The 22,746-nt window shown below is 35.2% G+C and overlaps 1 protein-coding gene across 7 annotated transcripts in view; it reads left to right on the forward strand.

The window, feature by feature from the left end:
• USP37 (ubiquitin specific peptidase 37) overlaps positions 1-22,746 on the forward strand; it is a 71,841-nt gene that overhangs the window by 13,273 nt on the left and 35,822 nt on the right. For all 7 annotated transcript variants that reach the window (XM_056807871.1, XM_007501746.3, XM_007501745.3 and 4 more), the window contains 11 exons: positions 1,112-1,283; positions 2,532-2,632; positions 4,018-4,196; positions 6,455-6,532; positions 9,194-9,291; positions 10,128-10,212; positions 11,419-11,580; positions 12,128-12,259; positions 17,166-17,289; positions 17,712-17,917; positions 22,503-22,620. In XM_056807871.1, the coding sequence (XP_056663849.1) occupies positions 1,112-1,283; positions 2,532-2,632; positions 4,018-4,196; positions 6,455-6,532; positions 9,194-9,291; positions 10,128-10,212; positions 11,419-11,580; positions 12,128-12,259; positions 17,166-17,289; positions 17,712-17,917; positions 22,503-22,620 (1,455 nt within the window). The remainder of the gene's footprint in view (positions 1-1,111; positions 1,284-2,531; positions 2,633-4,017; positions 4,197-6,454; positions 6,533-9,193; positions 9,292-10,127; positions 10,213-11,418; positions 11,581-12,127; positions 12,260-17,165; positions 17,290-17,711; positions 17,918-22,502; positions 22,621-22,746) is intronic.

The raw sequence follows: 22,746 nt of genomic DNA on the forward strand, positions 1-22,746 counted from the left end.
GACTAAGAGTTAAGGATAGTACCTAATAGAAGCTAGTTTGTTAATATTCATTGTTAGAAACAACTTAGGGATAGACCTAGAAACTGGACCTGTAATTTAATAAGGTAGAAGAAACTATCAGGTGAAAAAATACAGGTCTGTACATAGTCTTTTTTTTTTTTTAATAAAACCCTTACCTTCCGTCTTGGAGTCAATACTATGTATTGGCTCCAAGGCAGAAGAGTGGTAAGGGCTAAGCAATGGGGGTCACGGGACTTGCCCAGGGTCACACAGCTGGGAAGTGGCTGAGGTCAGATTTGAACCTAGGACCTCCCATCTCTAGGCCTGGCTCTCAATCCACTGAGCTACCCAGCTGCCCCCTTGTACATAGTCTTAAAAGAACTAAAAAGCTAATTATCTTGCCCAGAATCACAGAGTACATTGGAGTTGTGACTTGAACACAGAGCTTCCTTGCTTTGAAGCCAGTTTTCTATGCACTATACCATACTGTTTTTCTATGGTCAACTTAGGCAATAAAGATGACATTTTGTATATTCATAAAAATTGGAGATTTTTTTTAAGGGTAACAATTAGATTTGTAGACATTATAGTTTGTCACAAATCTGGGCCTTTTTATGTTGTTTCCAATTAAGACTTGCTGTTTTAAATCTTCAATGAAAAGTTAGCATAACCAGATGGATTCTTTGGAAGATATACTATGTTGTTGCTTTTTCTATCTCTTTATAGGTATTCTTGGAAATAATGACTGACAATTAGCAACACTTATTCCATCAGATCCTGAATAATCAATGCACTAATTATCATTCAATTTTGTCCAACTATTCAAGTTTCTGAAAAGATGAAGCTACTAGCCTTAACAGTAACTTAAGATTTAGCAACACTGTACAATGTTTTTAAAGAAGTTTTTGTTGCCATTTTCATAATTGTATTATAACTTTCAGAAAAAGTCTTGATTTTGTTGCTATAAAAAATGAGAATAAAATTTTCTTATAATTGGGAAAACTAGGTGAAGGGAGGAAATGGTTCATTATGAAAATTCATATCCTTTGACTAGTTCTTCATGGACAGTTTCACACTGATGATAACAAGATCATTTCCCTTCCCCATCCAGCTAAGTCACAATATAAAGAATGTGGTTCTTCGACCCAATGGAGCAAAACAAAGTCGCCTGATTCTTACGCTGCAGGATAATAGCTATTTGTCTATTGACAAAGTACCATATAAGGATGCAGATGAAATGAGACTGTTCCTGGATTCAGTTCATCAAAATAGACTCCATACAGGTGAGCACTAATCATCCCAATGTATGGGACTGGTTGGTGTAAAAATTAGTTGAATGTGAAGAAAAATGAATATTTAAGTTAATTATAGGAAAAGTGAACTGGTTTTGGTTCACCTGACCAAAAAAAAAATAAGTTTAGGTCAAGAGATCCAACTGAGACATTGTTTCTCCTAATATTCAAAGTAGTTTTGATAATCAGGGAGTTCCACTTAAAGGTTTCTTATTTGATACATGGTTTGACACTTCTAATAAAACCTGCTACAGCTTAAACGACAAAATATTTGATAAATTAGAAGCTAGCTTTACTAAAAAAAAGTGCAAAAACAAATTTCTTTTTTCTTTTTTCTAAAACCCTTACCTTCTGCCAATACTGAGTATTGGCTCCAAGGCAGAAGAGTGGTAAGGGCTGGGCAATGGGGGTCAAGTGACTTGCCCAGGGTCACACAGCTGGGAAGTGTCTGAGGCCAGATTTGAACCTAGGACCTCCTGTCTCTAGAGCTGGCTCTTAATCCACTGAGCTACCCAGCTGCCCCCCAAAACAAATTTCCAAACAAACATATATAAGAATTCTCCTACTTGCATCTACATTGTATTTCACAAATTCATTTTTTTAAAGTTCCAATTTAGATTCTGTAATCTTTTCCCACAGGAAAGGTGTCATAAATTGTGGAAAGGTTTCCGTACTAACACAGCCAATTTAAGCTGTAACATCCTCAGATTTGAGTACTAATACAAGCATATCCTGTTACTTTTCAGCTGATTGCTGATTTATAATGGATTCTTATGGTACCATCTGCCCTTCCTATAACTTCATTTTCTCCCCAAGAGCATTTTTTCACTTGTGAGGTATGCCCATGGTATTATCTTGACTTCTGTATCCTGGGCAGGAGGCTGTGTCTTGTTAAGTAGGAGAGTAGGAAAGATATGTTCAGTGCTATACTACCTCTTGTTAACTGAAATTACCATTTCAATTCTAGTTTCTTAAATGGAAAGTTAAAGTTAGGTTTTAGGGCAATTGGATCTTCTTTATGTGTATTCTCTGGTTTTGGCCTAAGTTACCTTGATTGATATATAATTATATTGTATATAAAGCCTATTTCAAAACTTCAAAAATATTGATCAATAAACACTTTGGCTATCTTTTTTCCCCTTTGCTTTTCCTTCCCTTCTTCACCCAAATATATAAAAAAAAACTAGTAATCATCTCTTTGTAAAAGTTAGTGATTTGGGGGTGTGCCTTTGTCATTAGCCATGAAACCTTCCCAGGGGTCTGGTAGCTTTGGCGGAGTTCTCGGGAGCAGGACTACACAGAAGGAAGCCAACAGGCAGTTCCCTTACGTAGAAAATCAGGTATGTTAAACTGAATTTTAAAGTATTGAAATCTGATTATTAACAACTTGAGGATTTTTCATTTCTCAGTACTTTTTAAGATAGTTGAAGGAGTGGTCATTTCTTTAGTAATACCTGTTTATCATAAATCTTTATAGGCAACCTTTTTTTTATTTTAACCGTTTTGTTCATTTAAATAATTTACTACACATTTTGTTGCCCTAATAAGCAGAGTATAAAATATAAATTTTCTTAATTATTCAGCATCATTATTACAATTACAATTTCTTATTGTACTCAGTTTTAATACAATAATGTTTTCAAAGTTATTTAGTCATGTAGAACTGCTTTACACTAAATATTGTCAGGATTATTTTGACTGACAGACTCATCTCTCTTCTTGCTGATATATCAGTAAGCTTTCCTTTAGCAGCCTCCATCCTCCCTTTTGTCATTGCCAATCTGAGAAACTAGACCACTGAGCATATTAGAAGTTAAAGTAAATAAACTGATTGAGAACTTGAGAGACTTTCCTACAAATGTAGAGCACATGTGTTTATGTTGAGCTTGCAGCCATTTTTTGCTTTCTGGTGTTTTCCCTTGTTCACCACCTGTGTTCTAGATAGTGAAGGCAACTTGATAAATAATTCTTCCATAAAAGGTACCCTCTAATCAATCAAAAACTGTTTATAGTATATGCTATCCTACATATAATTTAGCTGCTTAATCTATTATTGCAAATTTGGTGTTTATTAATATTAATTATATAAATTCACATTGGATATTAATCAAATTCGTTATCTTAATGTAGTAAGAAGTTAATATGTGAATGTAGTTTTTTCACAGAAGACAGGAAATTGTTCTTCAAGGAGAGATTTCATACTTCTTGAAAAGACGATCTCTTATAGCTGTTTTCCAACTACTATGCTACAGTAGTCAGTTTTTCTTTGATTATTTCAATTCTGGCTTCTCCTGTACAGATCACTGATGTCATTTCTGCCATTGGGTCCTGTGCTCTTCACCCATTTCCCTGGTGAATATCTCTTTTCTTTTTCTCTTCCAAATTGGAATTCTATTTGAGGCTTGCCTCAGGCATTATTGGATTCTTTGCCAGACAAACTGGCCAGTGCCACTCTTTAATCTTCACTGGTCTCCTTTTTTATTCTCTTAGCCATATGTATTTTTTCAAAGGCCTATTTCATCCACAACATTCCCCATGACTGCTTTGGTCAGTGAGTTACAGAATTCTTTCTTTTCTCCTTTAAATTTGCCTTGAAATTTTTAAAAATTGTAAGCATATTGAAGAAAAAGAATTTCAAACTTGGATTTTAGGCATCTTTGATAGAATTTTATTTCTTATATTCGAAGGTATGCTTATTTAATATTGATTCTCATTTTTCTTTTAGACTTCAAAAAAAGCAAGTTTGGAATCCAAAGATGATACTACATATCGAAAAGTTCTTGGTACTCCAGGCAGAGGATCCATAAAAACTCCAACAGGAAGTGTAATGACTGGGTCTCGAGTAAATACCTCTCTGACTTCTACTTCTTCAACACCTCTAAGAACAGGATTATTAGAAAATCGGTACGAAGGCTATTTCTGTTGACAATTAGTCATCAACTGCATATATTTACAAATATGTTTGATTCTGTTTTAAAACATAACTTTCACTGTTCCAAAGTTGCCTTAATCTATGTTTTGAAAAAGGTATTGAGAGATAGGAAAACTTCAATGTTGAGAAGAGCTATTGCAGTATATTAGATAACAATGGGAAATAATGTAAAAAGTTTATTTTTGGTAAGCAGTTGAAAATTTTTCTCTGGTTTGTTTAACCAGATTTCAGTTACCATCTATATATGTGCACAGCAGAGAATTGGGTATTATGAACAACAGAGGGGGGCTTCTTAAAAGCTATTTTGAGAAAAGATAGAGGATTAAAGAAAGCCTAGGGTGGGGCAGCTGGGTGACTCAGTGGATTGAGAGCCAGGCCTAGAGTTGGGAGGTCCTGGGTTCAAACCTGGCCTCAGACACTTCCCCGCTATGTAACTGGGCAAGTCACTTAACCCCCCTTTACCTAGCCCTTACTATTCTTCCGCCTTGAAACTAATACACAGTATTGATTCCAAGACAGAAGAAAAGGATTTAAAAAAAGAAAAAAAAGCCTAGGACTGCTGCTTAAGGTGTAAAGGATGGTAGCAAGGAGGTAGAAATACTTGATTCTTTCTCTGCTACGGAGAATGATTTTTGGGCCATTAAAGGATAGAAGGAAAAGAGTTTAATAAAAAGTTGAAACCCAAGATAAGTAACATTATATTTAGAGAATACATGGCTGTCCTAGATGAATTCAAGTCACCAGATTTTAATAAACTACAACCTAGGACTATGAAATAACTTATTGGAGTATTTGCTGAGCCACTGTGATTAATTCCTGAAAGATCATGAAGAATGGGAAAAGTGCTAGGACTTTTAAAAGTGCAAATGTTTTGTTTGGGGAAGATAATAGAGTTTGCACAATATAGATGGGTAAGCTTGATTTCAGTTTCTAGCAAACTTCTAGAAGTGTGAGCATCTAGAAACTGAAACACCATACTGATAATGCCAAGAGAACCTATTTCCTCCCCTGCCCCCCCTTCCATATTAGTAGTTCCTGGGAATATAAAACTTAGTTTACCTAGATTTCGATAAAACATAACAAAAATCTTATGATATCCATTCCTTGTGGGCAAGATGGAACAGATGGCTTAATATAATCAGATTTAGAACCAGTTGAATAACTATCCAGAGAGTAGTGACCAATGATTCAATATAAACTTTGATTGTAGATCTCTATTGGAGCACTCTAGAGACTTGTCCTTGACCCTTTGACATTTAACATTTTCGTCTTTACTTGAATGAAGCCTTAAATGGCATGCTGATTAGTAGAAGTAGTAGAAAACTGCAATAGGTAACACATTGGATCATAGTGTCAGGATTCAAATAGATCTTTCCAGGCAGAAATGGTGATAGGAATATAAAAGGAAACTTAATAAAGATAAATGTAAAATATAATACTTGGGTTTAAAAAAAAACTCACAGGGCCTGGATCACCAATTTATGGCTACTTAGATAGTTGTTCACATGAAAAAAAATCCAGATGTATTAATGACCTACAAGTTCAGTATAAGTCACTTGTATTATTTGGCAGCCCAAAAAGATAGCATGATCTGAAGCTCCTTTAAGATATACATAGAGTACAAAATATGGGAAGTAATGGTTATGTTATAGTCTGGCTTAGCAATTAAAGTTTTGATTTAGCATATCTTGAATATTCTGTTCAGATCTTGTTATTACATTTTAAAAGGACCATAATAATCTAGAGAGCCTTCAGAAGAGGGTATTCAGGAAGGTGAGATGAGACACCATTTCACATGAAGGTCATCTGAAAGAAGGTACTTTTAGCTCAAAGAAGAAGAGAGAGACATGTTGGTCTTTCTTAAAGTATTTCAGTGGCTGTCCTGTAGGGCAGGATTAGATTCATTTGACTGACACTCCAGAGGACAAACCTGGGATCTGAGGGTAGAAGCAGAACCCTTCAGAAATACAAGGGACTGCAGTATCATAAGAGAGCTCCAGGGCTTCAGACGAAGATTGACTAAACAGGAGCTGGGGTAGCCTAGAGGGGATTCTTGTATAGATTGAGCTAGATAACTTTGGGTTCCCTTCCAACTCTGAGAGGCTAAATCAATAGCAAATATAATAATCATAGGTATTATCCTTGAGGCCATTAAAATTTATAGTTTTGATGGTATAACTAGTATGTTGGCATCTTGATTTTTAGATTATGCATTCTCTATATTCTGTAGGAATGAAAAGAGAAAAAGAATGCTATCAACTGGGTCAGAGATGAATGAAGATTACCCCAAGGAAAATGATTCATCATCGTAAGTTGCCATGAAATCCTTTATGGCATTATGCAGTATTTCTTATCCCAATAGTTGGGTCCAACAGGGAATACTAAATGGGTATTAAATGATGGTATTAAACTGTATGCTAGCTGAATAGAATAATGTAGCAACTGTCTTTGAAGTCTCCTGATTTTACCAGTATTTATTATTTGCAGTGCCAGGAGGACCAAAAGGAGCCCAGTTCTAATGGAGTAGAACGAGCTCTGGATTTTAAGCTGATATACCAGGCTTCAAATTATCATCTGCTGATAATCCCCCATGTTCACCTTGGTCAAGTCACTTGACCTCTAACTGGACCACAGTTTCCTTAAGCATTAAATAGGGAGCTGGATTCAGGGACCTTTCTGGGTTCCTATTAATGAAAAATTTTTTAGTATTGTTTGTTCTTTTGGAAGTTAACTGTTTTATTGTTTATTAATATGAAAAGGGAGGTGGAATATGGTCATGTAATATCAATGAAAATTATGTTAGCATTTAGTGATGACAAAATATAGAATAGTAAATATTAGAGGGCTTATGGAAAGATAGGTACACTAATATATTGTAAGTACAGCTGTGACTTGGTCTAGTCATTCTGGAAATAATTTAAAACAATTTGAAATTATGCTTACGAAGTGAGTAAAATATCCATAGCCTTTGATTCTTAGATCCCTCTGTCTTAGATACCTCTGAGGCAATTGCCTGATGGAGATCAAAGGCAGAAAGAACGGTCTCACTTATCCCAATAGTTCCCTCCCATCCCCTTATAGAACCTTCCCTTGTAATAAAGAAAAACAAGCAGAACAAATTATCACAGCAGTTCCAACATTCTGTACCTATAGTCTTCCATCTCTCTACCCTGAGGAGGAAAATGTTTAATCATTAGTCCTCAGGAACCAAGCTGTGATTAATTTGTAAATCTTGAAGATAGAACTGTCACTAATCATACAGAAAAAGTGTTGGCAAATGAAAGTTAAAACAGCTTAGGTTCTACCTGATTCTTCTCAGTTGAACTAAGATAATAAAAGATAAAACTCAATGCTGGCTTGCACCTGTGGCTTTAAAAATAAAGGTATAACTGATAGAGGTTTATGTTAATTGGGGGGGTAAAACATCATGGAATTTTAAATATGTGATGCGAATATTCTGTTTGATCCAGTGGTCCCAATAATTTTTTTTTTCCAGAGCACTTATCTTCTGTCTCAAAATTGATACTGTGCATCAGTTCCAAGGCAGAAAAGCAGTAAGGGGTAGACAATTGGTATAAGGGATTTGCCCAGGGTCACACAGATAGGAAGTGTTTGAGGCCAAATTTGAACCCAAGACCTCATGCCTCCAGACCTGGCTCTCTTGTTGACTGAGCTACCTAGCTACCTAACTGTCCTGTATTCATTTATTTTTGTAAACAATCACATTAATATTTTAAATTACCAAGAATTTTTTTCCTACCCTACTTCTAAAGAAAAAAAGAAAAGAAATACAGAAGCTCTTATTACAAATTAGCATAGTCAAGTGAAACAAATTCCCACATTGGTTATATTCAGAAATGCCCTCTAGGATTATAGTTAATTGTTGTTATCAGTCAGAATTCGTAAATCTTTCAGAATTGTTTATTAAGATTTTTATGTTATAGTACAAATTGTTCTGATACTGCTTGTTTCATTCTTACCAGAAAAACTGGAAATAAACTAGATATTCAGTGATTAGAAAATATCTGAGCATATTATGGTATATAAGTATAATGAAATATTATTGTACCATAAGAACCAATGACCACGAACAATTCAGAAAAATAGGTGATATGAAGTGATGCATAATGAGGGAAACAGAACTAAAAGAACTACAGCTGTAGTTAAAAACAAAAACAGGAATAAACTCAGATTGACCATTCAGATAACATCAGAAAAGATAAAGGAAGGAAGCCAGGTAGTTTGAGTGATATCTCTAGGCTAGAGATAGGAGACTTCAGACACTTCCTAGGTGTGTGACCCTGGGCAAATCACTTATCCCTATACCTATCCCATATCACTCTTCTGCTTTGGAACCAATATACAGTATTGGTTCTGAGATGGAAAGTGTGTGTGAGAGAGAGAGAGTGAGTGTGTGTGTGAGAGTGATTGTCTCCCTCCTACCTGAAATTTCCCATCTTAATAATGTAATCATTTCATCTGAACTTAGAGTATTATTTCAAGTTGGTAATAAGGTATTTCTTGCCTTTTTTATGGATGGAGGGGAAATGGAGTGAAGGAGAGAATTTGGAACTGAAAATAAAATAAAAAATATATATACTTTTTTAGCTTCTTGGCATCCTCATGAATTAAACTTTTGTGTAAATGATAAGTTCTGCCTCATTTTAATTTAATTATCATGGTATTTTATTAACTTTTGACTTGTTAATAAAAGAGATTATTATTTTAATAATTCTCATTTGTTTATTTGGTCACTTGGATATGCTAACAGTTTATTGCCTAACCTCAGTACCTCCAGATGCAAGGTAAGGGAGTTGATCTAGTTGATTTCAAAGGCCCTTTCCTGGATTAAATACCATGCTCACAGAACTTCATCGAATTTATCATTTGAAATAAAATGTCATATACTTAAAAAAAGATAAACAACTTTGCATGCCAGTAATATTTGGTGTAAACTTATTTTACCTAGGAACAATAAAGCTATGACAGATCCTTCAAGGAAGTATTTAAACAGCAGTAGAGAAAAACAGCTAAGCTTGAAACAGGCAGAGGAGAATAGAACATCAGGTAAGTAGTCTTTAGATAAGATAGTAACTTCATATAAAGTATTTTTGAAAACATGAATCCATTCATGGTACTTTAGTTTAATAAACATTAGCTTCATTTGTTCAATAAACATATACTAAGTGCCTGATATGTGCAGTAAACTGTAGACATTGGAAGAAATATAAAATTATATGAGATATAGTACCTAGAGCTTTCAATTTATTTATCAAGTGTTCTTTGGTTGCTTATTCTTTGCTCAACAATGTGCTTAGCACTCTAAGGAATAGCGGAGAAAGAATTCCTGCCTGTGTGGAACTTTGATTTTCCAATTTGTATGTTATTCGGGTCTCAACTTCGCTATTTCTCTAGAATTAAACTTTTTTTTTTTTTACTGTAGTGAACATCTCTATTTTAGGATTGGCTAAAGAAATAAAAAAAGAATGAAATGTTAATAAGCCCATTAGTTTTGGCTCCTCGCTAGTAGTTCTATTAAATTAAAAAGTTGGATAGAAAAGAGATTAAGTTTATGGATTCTTTATGACTTTTATTTATTCACATTTATCTTAGTGCCCATTATTGCAGTATTTGAAAAGTATCTGGAGATCAGTTTTGCTGATGTGGGCTTTTTTTGTTTCTTTGTTTCTTAGCTATTCAAACTTTGACCAAAACATTTTTTCATCAACTTTTGTCATGTTTTACCATTGTTTCATTTAGGAGAATATTAATATGAATATATAATATTATATATAGAATATAAACACTTCTGTTTAAGGCAGGGACATGGCTCTAGCAATTATGTTAGCTTATATGTTTTCAATATGCTTGGGTGATTTTCTCTATTTGGTCCCTTCTTATAGGACTTTTGCCACTACAATCATCATCTTTTTATGGAAGTAGAGCAGTCTCAAAAGATTATTCTACTGGAAATTCAAACCTAGACAGGTATGTATTAATCTTGTGTTTGACCTATAAAGAATTTGAGAACTCTTTGTTTACTAAGATTTAGCTTTGGATTTTACTGTGTATTTATTTGACACATGCTAAGTAAAAATAAGCAGTTGTAATAATTTCTTTAAATAATGAAATTGTTAACAGAATCATAAACTCACAGAATTTTTATTGCTGGACATGACCTTTGAAACCAGTTGGTACATCTTGCATTTTACAAAAGAGGAATCTGAGGTTCAGAGAGGAATGGTGATATTTTTTTTTCCAAAGCCATATAACTATGTAGGTAGGGATAGAACTGAGCATATAACTCAGTTCTCTTGACTTCCACAAGAGTGCTTTTCCCACTATACCAAGAGACCTCAAAACTGCATCCTAATTAAACACACACACACACACACACACACACACACACACACACACACACACACACACACACACACACACACACACAAGCTCCCTGTTGAGTTGAATTGACTGGAGTTTCAGTTTTGAGCCACATTTTGAAAGAATCTGATTAAAATACTGAAGATCCTTGTTGAAATTATAGGGAAATCGGGTATTGTATCTGGAATATGTCAGGCAAGGAGGAATGATTAATTGATAGACATTTGTTGAAGATTTGACATCTTCAAATACTCTCTATACTCTTCCTAATCTTGAGTCTATCATCATCAGTAATGGTAATGGTTTGGGCAGTTTTCTGTTTCTTTGGCATTTTTAAACATAAATGTTTGGTAACTAGGTCTGTGTTTTTATTCAAAAAGTAATGTACTATAATTAACTGATTTCACAAGTCTGGCCTAGAAACCATTTGATATTTGTCTTGTGTTTACATTTGTCAACCAATTCTACTTCCTTCCTGTATTTTTTGTTATACCAAAAGATATTTTATTTGATGAGTTTGTTATGTTTAGAATGGCATTACAAGTAGAGTTTTTCTATGACCCTGTTTAGTAAATTTCTTAATCATATAAAATGACCAAACTGAGATAAACTTATTTTGGGGACTATTTCATGTATTTTACCTTCTATCATTCAACTAACTGATATATGTAGGATTTCTATGAATTTATTTCATTTTAGGCAGTTTTGCTTTAAAAAAAAATTCTAAATCATGACCTTTGCCAAAATCACTAAGGGAAAATAGGACACATTTTAAAAGAGTTAGGCCTATTCATTATTTATTCTTTCCTTTAGGACTAGTGTTTCAAGCCAGACTCCTTCTGCCAAAAGGAGTTTGGGGTTTCTTTCCCAGCCAGCCCCTCTCTCAGTAAAAAAACTAAGGTCTAACCAGGATTATACTGGATGGAATAAACCAAGAGTGCCCCTTTCTACTCATTCACAGCAACAATTACAAGGGTAGGTGAAGAATTTTCTCTTTTCTCATTCTTTTTGAGTCAACTGAAGAAAGTATGTGCTTATTAATATAAAGAAACAGTACGATTTTGGGGGAAACCTGTGTTATAGCAAAAACTTAAATATTTAGATAGTACTCATAAAATCTGTAATACTAATTTGAATTTATTTTGTGGTACCCATCCCAATTCCATGTCCACAGTGGGTGAGCATTAATAAATGCTTATTAACTTAGCTTTTCTTGCCTCTGTGTTCATTCTCTGAATATGTGTCAGCTCTTTCTTTGCAACAGCCCTCAAAAGAATCAAACTCGGAGAAGTTGTGATTTGTCCAAACTCATATGTCTGAAGAAGTTTTGGAATTCTAGGTCTAGCTGTAGGTCTTTTTGACTTGTGTTTTGACAGTGTTCTAAACTTAATGTAGGGAGAAGACTACTGCCACTTATTTCTCTGGTCTACAAAAAATTAGGAAGAAAAACTAAGTTGATATTTTAGTGGGTCAATGTAGCAGGAACTCTGGCAGTTTTCAAGGAATATTTCTGTCTTTTCAGATTTTCAAACTTGGGAAATACTTGCTATATGAATGCCATTTTGCAGTCCCTGTTTTCACTTCAGTCATTTGCTAATGATTTGCTTAAGCAAGGTATCCCATGGAAAAAGGTACCACTTAATGCACTTATCAGGTAACTGTCATTCTTAGGTAAAACATTCTTATTCTTTTTTTTTAATTACATTTTCTAAATTATTTTTTCTTTTTTTTTCTTTTTCTTGCTTGCTAATAGTTGGAGGAGGGTTGGTGTAGGGTGGAGAACCTTGTGGTTAAGAGAAGCACAATGTATTTTTTATTTCTCAGGCTTTGTGTGTGATTTTTAGAATGTTTAATATGTAAAATTCTTCTATTCTTTTGTAAAAAATGGCAAGGGTTTAGCCAGGGAATGATCGTTTTCATCTAACTTAGAACAATATTTTCTTTTCATCATGTTTGATTTTACTTTAATTTGGAAAATCTTTATAAAAGTAATTTCTAGAGGCAGCTGGATGGCTCATTGAGAGGCCTAAAGATAGGAGGTCCTGGGTTTAGATCTGGACTCAGACACTTCCTAACTATGTGCCCCTGGTCAAGTCACTTAACCTCCATTGCCTGGCCCTTACTACTCTTTTGCCTTGGAACCAATACGTAGTATTAATTCTAATATGGAAGGTAAAGATTTAAAAAAATTTTTTTTTCCTGGGGGCAGCTGGTTCAAATCTGGCCTCAGACCCTAACAGTGTAACTCTGGACAAGGCACTTTAGTCCTTACTGCTCTTCTGCTTTAGAACCAATACTTAAATCAATTCTAAGAAAAAAAGTGAGGTTTTTAAAAAGTTGTTTCCTAGAAGGAAACTTTGTGACTTGACTTAATAATAGAAGATTTTTTTGATCTAATTAATTAGCCAGTCCCTTTAGTGTTTCCTTTCAAATACAAGCTAACTGAATTCAACTAGTAAGAAGAAAGTGGAGTCCAGAGAGGCTCAGGTCAGAAAGTGGAGTCAAGATGACAGGCAGAGAGATAGGAGGCAGTATAGTGAGCACTTCTATAGGAACTTCCCCTAATAAATGTAGAAAATGCAACAGACTAAACCTGATGGGAAATTAAAAAAAAAAAAGTCAAAGCGAGCCCTGTTTGGGAGATGGACAGAGAAATCTGGACCCTGGAGATGGGATTGAGCCAGAAGCACACTGCAGAGAGCACACAGGCATCTAGGGAAAGGCTTTGCAAGAGGATGTCTCAGATTCATATTGGTGTTACTACAGTGAGGACAAGTACCAACTGGCAGCTTTGTTGACCACTACCCAATCCAGTTGCAGATTGAGGAAAGAATAAGGAGACCTATATAACCCAGGGACTTTTCTGGATAGGGAGGTCCTGGGTATTATTCAGATAAGAGGAAGCAGTTTACAAGCCAGCAACAGTAGTGGTGTGGCTCAGACATGAGTGCAAAGCAGGGATTTACTTTAGCCTCTAGCCCAAATTGCAGAGGAATAGGTTTAAGAATCTAGAGCCCTAAGGGATCTTATAATTTTGCCTTGTGAACCAGTAGACCTTTCTAGCTGACTGATGGGGTAGTCTAGCAGAACTTTACTCTTGCTCAGATCCTAATCTAGGTCAAGAACGGCAGAACTCAGACTAGGCGGGCTTCAATCAGACGTTGCCCTAGATCAGACCACTTTGGGAACACTGAAAGCTAAACAGGTGCCTTTGAAGTCCTAGAATGACATAATGATTAGTACCCCACGGAAGCAGCAAAAGAACCAGCTCAGACCTTCCCTCCAAAAGTGCTTGAGAATAGCCCTTACATCAAATTTCTGGAAGAATTGGCATCCAAACTCCACTGTAATGCCATTTTGACATTGGCATTGAAGATACCAATGCAGAAGAGAATGACTACAAAACATCTATGAGCATTGCCTCAGGGCAAAATACAATTTGGACACAAACTCAACTAAAATTCCTGGAAAAGATGAAGAAAGAGGTTTTTTTGTTTTTAAGAGTGCAAGGTGTTTTATAAATAGAATGAGAACATTTGAGGAAAAAATTAGAAAAGAAATAACTGTGGAAGAAAGAAATGGAAAGGTAACAGCTTGACATAAGAGGTACACAAGAATTTCCCAAGTAACAAACTACTTAAAAATTCAAATGGAGCAGTTAGAAACCAAGTCTATGAGTCAACAAGAAATATTATAGCAAAGTCAAAAGACTGGAAAAAATTAGAAGAAAATATAAGGTATCTTTTAGCAAAAATAACTGACCCAAAAATCAGATTGAGGAGAAAATTTTTTTTAAATCATTAGACTATCTGAATGCCATGACCAAAAAATCTTAGAAGGACCCTGCCCACATTTCTTAAAACCAGAAGACAAATTGGAAATAGAATCCAATGATCCTCTCTTGAAAGAAATCCCCAAATGAAAACTCCCAGTAACATCATTGCCAAAGAAAAAATGGTGTAAGTGGGGAAAAAAGAATTCAAGTACCAAGGAGTAACAGTCAGGATCATACATGATTTAACAGCATCACTCTAAAGGAGCAGAGAACCTGGAATATAGTATTCCAGAAGGCAAAAGATATGGGCTAACAGCCATAGATAACTTGTTCAGTAAAACTGAGTATAATGCTCTAGAAGAAAAAAATGAACTCTCAATGGAAGAGAAGACTTCTGGGCATTCCTGATGAAAAACTAGAGCTGCAGAGCAACTTAGAATTTCAAATACAGGAGTGGACAGAAACAAAGGTAAACATGAATGAACAATGATAAGGGAATAAACAAGGATAAACTGTTTATGTTTGAATATGGAGAGATAATTCATAGGTACCCTTTGATTCTTATCATTGTCAAGGTTTATAAAGGGACTACAATTAAGCAAGTTGTAGGAGTGGTTCTATTAAGTCTTGATGATCTTAAAAAAAAGAATGGAAATGGGGCAGCTAAATGGATAGAGAATCAGCCATTGAGACAAGAGGTCCTGGGTACAAATTTGGCCTCAGACACTTCCTAGGTGTATACCTGGGCACTTCACTTAACCTCAGTTGCTTAGCTCTTACTGATCTTCTGCCTTGGAACCAATATTTAATATTGATTCTAAGATGGAGGGTAAGGATTTTTTTTGAGGGGGGAAGAATAGAAAGAGCGGGGAAAGAATACAGGGGATGAGGGGGTTAGGGAAAATTATTTCACACAATGATGGTGCACAAGTGGAGAGTTAACACAAACTAAAGAGGGAGATGGGGTACAGCTGGCCTCACTCATTTGAATTGGACAAAATAAGGAAGAATACATGAGCGTGTGCTGTGTATGTGTACACATAATGGACACTGAAATACATTTACTCAACAGGAAAATAAGAAGGAAATGGGAAGTGGGGGGGCTTCAGGGAGGGATTAGTCCTAAGCAAAGCAAATTGTAAAATTATATAAAAGAGCTCTTTTTGAGGTAACAAAGAATAAAAATCTGAAGGGGGAGGTGCGCGTAAATTGGGGAGTGTGTATTGTGTTGAATTCTTACCAGCCTAATAACCAACCATGTTTCCAAAGGGCTAATGATAAAACATGCTGCCTATCTAATGATAGAGAGGTGAAGCACTCAGAATGCAAAATAAAACAAACATTTTTTAGGAAATGGCCAATGTGGACATTTATTTTGTTTGACTATACATGCAATAATGGGGTTTGCTATATTTTTGGCTGGGGTGGGAATATTAATGTGAGTGTCTAAGAAGGTGGATCTTGACTGATGTGTCTGTGTGTGTCTGACAGAGGAGATGAACTCAAAGCATAGGTTGAAACTTTTAAAAAAGAAATGTAGTCAATGAGAAATTTTGTTTTATTTGATTATACATGCTTGTAACACATTTTGTTTTTCTTCCTTTCTCAATGAGGGTGGAGGGAGGAAAGTGGAAGGACCTTTATTTGAAAATAAAATTTAATTCTTTTATGCTGTTCCGTGAGGTGTCATTTGTGTATTGTCCTTTCTAGTTATTTTTGTTTATAATTTCTATTATTACTCTTTAACTTTTTGTGTCTTTCTTGTCTTTTTAGATAAATTGTAAGCTCCTCAAGGAACCTTTTCCCCCGTGGGAGCAGTTTGCAGAAAAGGCTTGTTAGATACTAAATTCCATAAGGCAAATTTTTTAGGTAGGGAAGTAAGGTAACAAGCATTTATTAAGCATTAAGCCAGGCACTATACTAAGCCCTGGAGAGCAAAAAGAAAGACAAGCCTTGCCCTCAAAAAGCTTACCCTCTAATGGGAAAAGACTACACACAAAAGGGAGCTGACATGGTAGAAGGTGAGGGAAGAGAATGAAGAATCCCAGGGCTGGATCATAGTTTTGAAGTCCAAAAAGTCAGGAACAGATTCTTGAGGGGAATGAAAGCTGGCTATCCTGAATCCCTCCCTAAAATGGATGGATACTTTGGGAATAATTAACCAATGGAAGAGGGAGACTGGAATGGTGGAGGGATTTTACAAGGTGAGAAAGCCACAGGGATAGTTGGATGTTCCAGAGTGAAGAGACCCAAGGTAGTACTGAGGGAGTTGCAGGATAAGGCAATAGCCAAGGTCTAGTTTTGAAACCCAGAAATTCAAGGTCAAAGCTGAAAGGGGAATGGGTCTGGAGAGGTTTGAGTTATGGAATGACCGTATTTTTAAATCAAGTATTAGGAATTCTAATCTGAACTTCAATGCATATGCAAGGCAATTATTATTATTTTTTAAGCCTTACCTTCTGTCTTAGAATGATACTAAGTATTGTTTCCAAGACAGAAGAGCAGTAAGGTCTAGACAGTTGGGATTAAGTGACTTGCCCAGGGTCACACAGCCAGGAAATGTCTAAGGTCAGATTTGAACCCAGGACCTCTTGTCTTCAGGCCTGACTCTCCACTGAGCCACTTAGTCTTCCCATACAATAAACAATTATTAATTTAATCCCCTCATTTTGAGTCTTAGTGACTATAGAAGAATCCAGGTGTGAGGAATTTAGAATTTTGTGTTTACACCTGAAGATATTTTGTAATTCCCATAATTTCTAACCTTGTGTTTTTGTTTTACTAGACGTTTTGCACACCTTCTTGCTAAAAAAGATGTTTGTAATTCCGAAACTAAGAAAGATTTGCTCAAGAAGGTAAAAAATGCCATTTCAGCTACTGCAGAGAGATTCTCTGGCTATATGCAAAATGTAAGTAATGATTATTTTTAAATATCTTTAGCAGTGTGTGGGAGATGTTTTTTAAATTTTAGTATGATTATCTTAGGGTATATATCTTTAAAATTTTAATAGAATTGTTTTAAATTGGGGGAAAAATTCAGTCATTATTTCTATTTTTTTTTCTGTGTTAGAAGGTTGATGTGCAAGGGCTCAGATTTAATGGTTTTAGTACTGTAAAGTCAGTAGTAGCATATAATTTGTACTAAGCCAATTTTTAGAAATCCATATAAGATTTTAAGCTACAAATTACAAATGTACTAATATATGTTAGAGTAAATATCTCTTGTTTTCAACTGTACTTTGTGTATTTTGATAAACTAAACATGAAAGTTAATAAGGTTTTATGTCAGGTAGCTATATTTCTGATCTGATTGAGCAGATCTTTTCCTTAGGATGCACATGAATTTTTAAGTCAGTGTTTGGATCAGCTAAAGGAAGACATGGAAAAGTTAAATAAAACTTGGAAGACTGAGCCTATATCTGGGGAAGAAAATTCTCCAGGACGAACTTCAGATGATATTGCAGCTACCAGGATATATACATGTCCTGTTGTTACTAATTTGGAATTTGAGGTCCAGCATTCTATCATATGTAAAGTGTAAGTATTCTTTTTCATAGAAAAGACTTGCCTATCATAACATTGTTCTATCACTCATTCTTTTCTTCATATCTTCAAGCTCTTAGCTACAGTTGTCCCCTGGTTTATAAACATGCCTATGATTCTAAAAAACAACAAAAACCTTTTTAAATTATTTTTTCTGGTCAGTCAAGATACATTGAAGTCTCTTCCATTTCACTTCCAAACTTTTGAAAAGTAATCTATGTCTAATGCTTTCACTTCTTGATTTTGTGGGAAATGTTTTAGGATTCTTTTATTATACTTGTTATTTAATCATTAGATCTTGAAGGCAGAGACTGACCTAATCCATCTTTGCATTCTCAGTCCTGGCCCAATAATTGTTGAGTTTTTCTGAAATCTTGGTGTCTTCATTTTCTGCCTTTCACATCCAATCAATTTTCAAGTCCTCTGGATTCCTCACCATCACTGGAATCTAGCCATCTCTTAATAATTCCTGCTGCTAGTATATTATAGTCAAATTCTCATTGCTACTGACCTACACTACTATAATAGCCTTCCCACCATCTCACACCATCCACCCCTTTCAAAACTGGTCTTCACAATTGTATTAGATTAACCTTATGAATAGATCTGATAATGTATTATTTGCTCAGAACTTTTCAGTGATTCCAAAGTGCCTATTAGATAAAGTTCAGGCTCCTTAGCCTATCATTTATTATTTTTTTCTGTATATTCCCACACCCAGAGAATCAAGAAGTATGCAAGTCAGCATAGGTGCAGTAAAGGGATTTGATTTCAGGTATTGTGAGGATGAGTCAAAGTCATTACAGATAGTTAGGCAGGAGCAGGGATGAGATGTGTTCATTTAGATTCTAGAGAGCAAAACCATTAATAGTAGTAGAAATTGCAAAAGGAAATTTATGCCCAAGGTAAGGAAACCTTCAAACAAAATGCAGCATGGAGCTGCATTAGGGTATAATGGGGCCCTTGATGATTCCTCCAGACTCAGGTCTTTTGGATGGAGATTCATCTTACATTCCATTACTTACCATTCACTTGCTCTAAGTTTTAACCAAAAGATTATTCCATGAACAACTCCTGGCCCGGTTTTACTCTCTGCCTTTGTAATCATACCCCTCTGGAACTTAAATCCTCTCCTATCATTGTTGTTATTGAAATCTTATTTATTCTTCCAGACTCACTCGAATTCTTTGGCAGTATGGGATTGTGGGGAAAGCAATGGATTCTGTAGTTCAAGGACCCAGATTCAAATTCTACCTTGCCACTGAACTGCCTGGGCAATATACTAACCTTACTGATTCTTAGTTCCCCTTTCTATAAAATGAGTGGACTGGACTAGATGAGCTTCAAATTCCTTTCCAGCTTTAGATCTAGGCAGCCTTCCTTGACTTAAGATTGATTAGTTTTAGAGTTTCCCTAATGCTTTTTTGTTTTGTATTTTAGTTATTTATGGAAAGGGCTTCTCTTCCTTTCTAGTTTGGAGGTTATTAAGGATGAGACCTTATCTGTCTTAACTTTTCAATTTTCCTTTCACTTGCTACAATGCTTTCCACATAATAAGAGAAATGTTTGTTGAATTGAAAAGTTGACTTTGTTGTATTGTAAGTTCTACTTTGCCTCATTTAAAATTTTTTTATTATCATGTAAAACATACTTCCATATTGGTCATTGTTGTAAGAGCACACTCATAAAATCAAAACCCCAAAATACTATAAATACACTGATGTAGAAGATAGTATGTTTTAATCTGCATCCATCCAATTCCAACAGTTCTTTCTCTGGAGGTGGATAGCATTCCCTGTCATGTCATAAGTGTTTCAGGATTGTCCCAGATTATTGCATAGCTGACAGTAGCCAAGTTTTCACAGCTGATCATTGTACAATATTGTTGTTACTGTGTATGATGTTCTCCCTGTTCTGCTTATTTCACTCTGAATCAGTTCATGCAGATCTTTCCCGTTTTTTCTGAAATCATCTTGCTTATCATTTCTTATAGTATTATAATATTCCATCGCCACCATATACCATAATTTGTTCTGCCATTCTCCCATTGATGGACTTCTCAATTTCCAATTCTTTGCCACCACAAAAAGAGCTGCTATAAATATTTTGTACAAATAGATCATTTTCTCTTTTTTATTAACTCTTTGGGATACAGACCTAGTAGTGGTATTACAGGATCAAAAGATATACACAATTTAATACCTCTTTGGGCATAGTTGCCCAAATTGCCCTCCAAATTGGATCAGTTCACAACTCCAGAAACAGTGCATTAGTGTCCCAATTTTGCCAGATCTCCTCTAATGTTTATCACTTTTCCTTTTCTGTCATATTGGCCAATCTGATAATTGTGAGGTGGTACCTCATTGTTGGTTTAACTTGCATTTCTCTAGTCAGGAGTGACTTAGAACATTTTAAAAATATGATTATTGGTGGCTTTGATTTCTTCATCTGAAGACTGATTATTCATATCCTTTGACCATTTGTCAATTTGAGAATTTGCTTCATTCTAAGGCATAGTTATTTAAACATTGATATAAGTACTTTAAACTTTTCTTCAGCACCTTTATTCTCCTTTTTTAAAAATTGGTAAATTAAACTAACTTCACTGAATAATGATATAATATCACATTTCTTAAGATACTCTTTCCATGTATAAAGTTCATTTTTTCACAATGTTGAGATGTTTAAGTTATTTGAGCAGTGCCCTGGATTTTTCCTGAAAAGATCATTTATATGCTAGTTGTTTTTTAATATAGAACTGGATAAGTCTTTAAATAAAGGCTAGTTTCTCACTGAAAAACAAATATTCACACATCTTCAATCTCAAACTAAGAAGCACAATGGATGATGCCCTGGTTCTGTCAGGACGTTGCCTTTCATATCCCACTTCAGGCATTTGTTGTGAATTTTTGGACAAATAACTTACCTTCAAAGGATTTTAGGCATCCCTGCTTAAGGATAATAGATGAAAGGACAACTAGATTGCTCAGTGGATAGTGTCAGGCCTGGAGTTGTAAGGACCCGGGTTCAAATTTGGCCTTAGACACGTCCTAACAGTGGAACTCTGAGCAAGTTGCTTAACCCCAGTTGTCTAGCTCTTCTCTTTCTGTTCTAGAGCTGTTTCTAGGACAGAAAGTAAGAGTTTAAAAAAATAAAAATAGAAGATGCAATAGAGTTTCTAATGCATCAATATCTGGAGTTTTTTCCCCAGGAACTCCCTGCAACATCACAGTCTAGGACCCCCTCCTCCCCAAAATTTATTCTATTGTTTATTAGTGTTCATTCCACTGTGACACAGAAATGTTCAAGTTAATCACAGTAGCAATGCAGTAATCCAGGACATTCCTGAAAGACTTATGAGAAACAATGCTATCCACGTTGAAAGAAAAAACTGGGAATAGAAAAGCAAAAGAAAAACATGACTTATCACTTGTATATATGGGTGTATGATTTGGGGTTTTGACTTTAAAAGATTGCTTTATAGCAAAAATGAATAATATGGAAATACGTATCAAGTGATAATATTTGTACAACCCAATGGAACTGCTTGTCGGCTCTGGGAGGGTGGAGGGAAATAAAATGAATCTTGTAAACATGGAAAAATGTTTTTTAAACAATTTTTTTTAAAGGGGTAAAAAAGAATATAATCCTTATGACTAAGCCTGTTCGTTAGCCTCTGTTTTAAGTGAACTAGAGGGGAGAGCAGGTGTTTTGATCTTGAAGCTCAGCTTATGAACTAATGTGTATTTCAGATATAGTAGAGCCATATTTCTGTATTACCACGGTTTTTTCATCTTTTTTCTAATTTGATTGTTGAGCTAGGCATCCCACAACATTGCCTTGTTGTGGACTGTTATGCTGCTCTTGAGTAAGATGAAGATGCCTGTGTGTAGGAGCCTACCTTTAGAACTGTAAGGGCTCTTGGAGACCAGATGAAGAAACTGAGACACATGGAGGTTAAGGAACTTGCCCACAATCATACACCTAAGTAACAGGTGGGGATTTACACCTAGGGCTTCTTGGCTCCATTGCTCTATACCAGGCTGCCTCATGTATGTTAGAAGTACCTACTTCTTTATTGATATGAGCATGGATATTGATGTTTTTAGGCATGCTAATAAAATGATACCTGAATTTATGGAATTCCCTGTACCTATCATCTCACTGGAGCCTCACAATGACTCTGATGTTGGTGCTATAGTTATTACCCCCTATCACTGATGAAGCAGTTCACTCTTAGAGAAAGACTCCATGACTTGGCCTGACTTGACAAGAAAGTTCCTAGGCAGTATTTGAACAGAACTTTCACGATACCAAATATAATTCTCTCCTATACAGGACATTTGTGTTTATTTTGTAATGTAGACACCTAAAGTAAAGCATTGAGCAAAATTGTAAATTAACTTTTCTCTATATGTCCAATACTAATAATTTCTTGGCTCAGGACATTTGTAAAAGAGTTTCTCTTTATTTCCTTATTCTGCTTCCCTTCAAATCTCTTAGATTTTAACAAATATGATATTTTTGTTCTGTTTGGTACAGTTGTATTGAGCAGGGTATGTTTTTTATGTTCTTATAGATGTGGTGAAACTGTTCACAAACGTGAACAGTTTAATGACCTTTCCATTGACTTGCCCAGAAGAAAGAAACCACTACCTCCTCGGTCAATCCAAGATTCTCTTGATCTCTTCTTTAGGGTAAATAATCCTATTTGTTAATGGGAAAATGTATATTTCATATATTTATTTCTAATTGGTTTCTGCTTTGAAGTGTGTTGTCAGCTAATTTGGGAAAAATAATTGTCGAAATAAGAATTGTTTAAA

The sequence above is a fragment of the Monodelphis domestica genome, chromosome 8, assembly GCF_027887165.1.
Source record: "Monodelphis domestica isolate mMonDom1 chromosome 8, mMonDom1.pri, whole genome shotgun sequence".
Lineage (NCBI taxonomy): Eukaryota > Metazoa > Chordata > Mammalia > Didelphimorphia > Didelphidae > Monodelphis > Monodelphis domestica.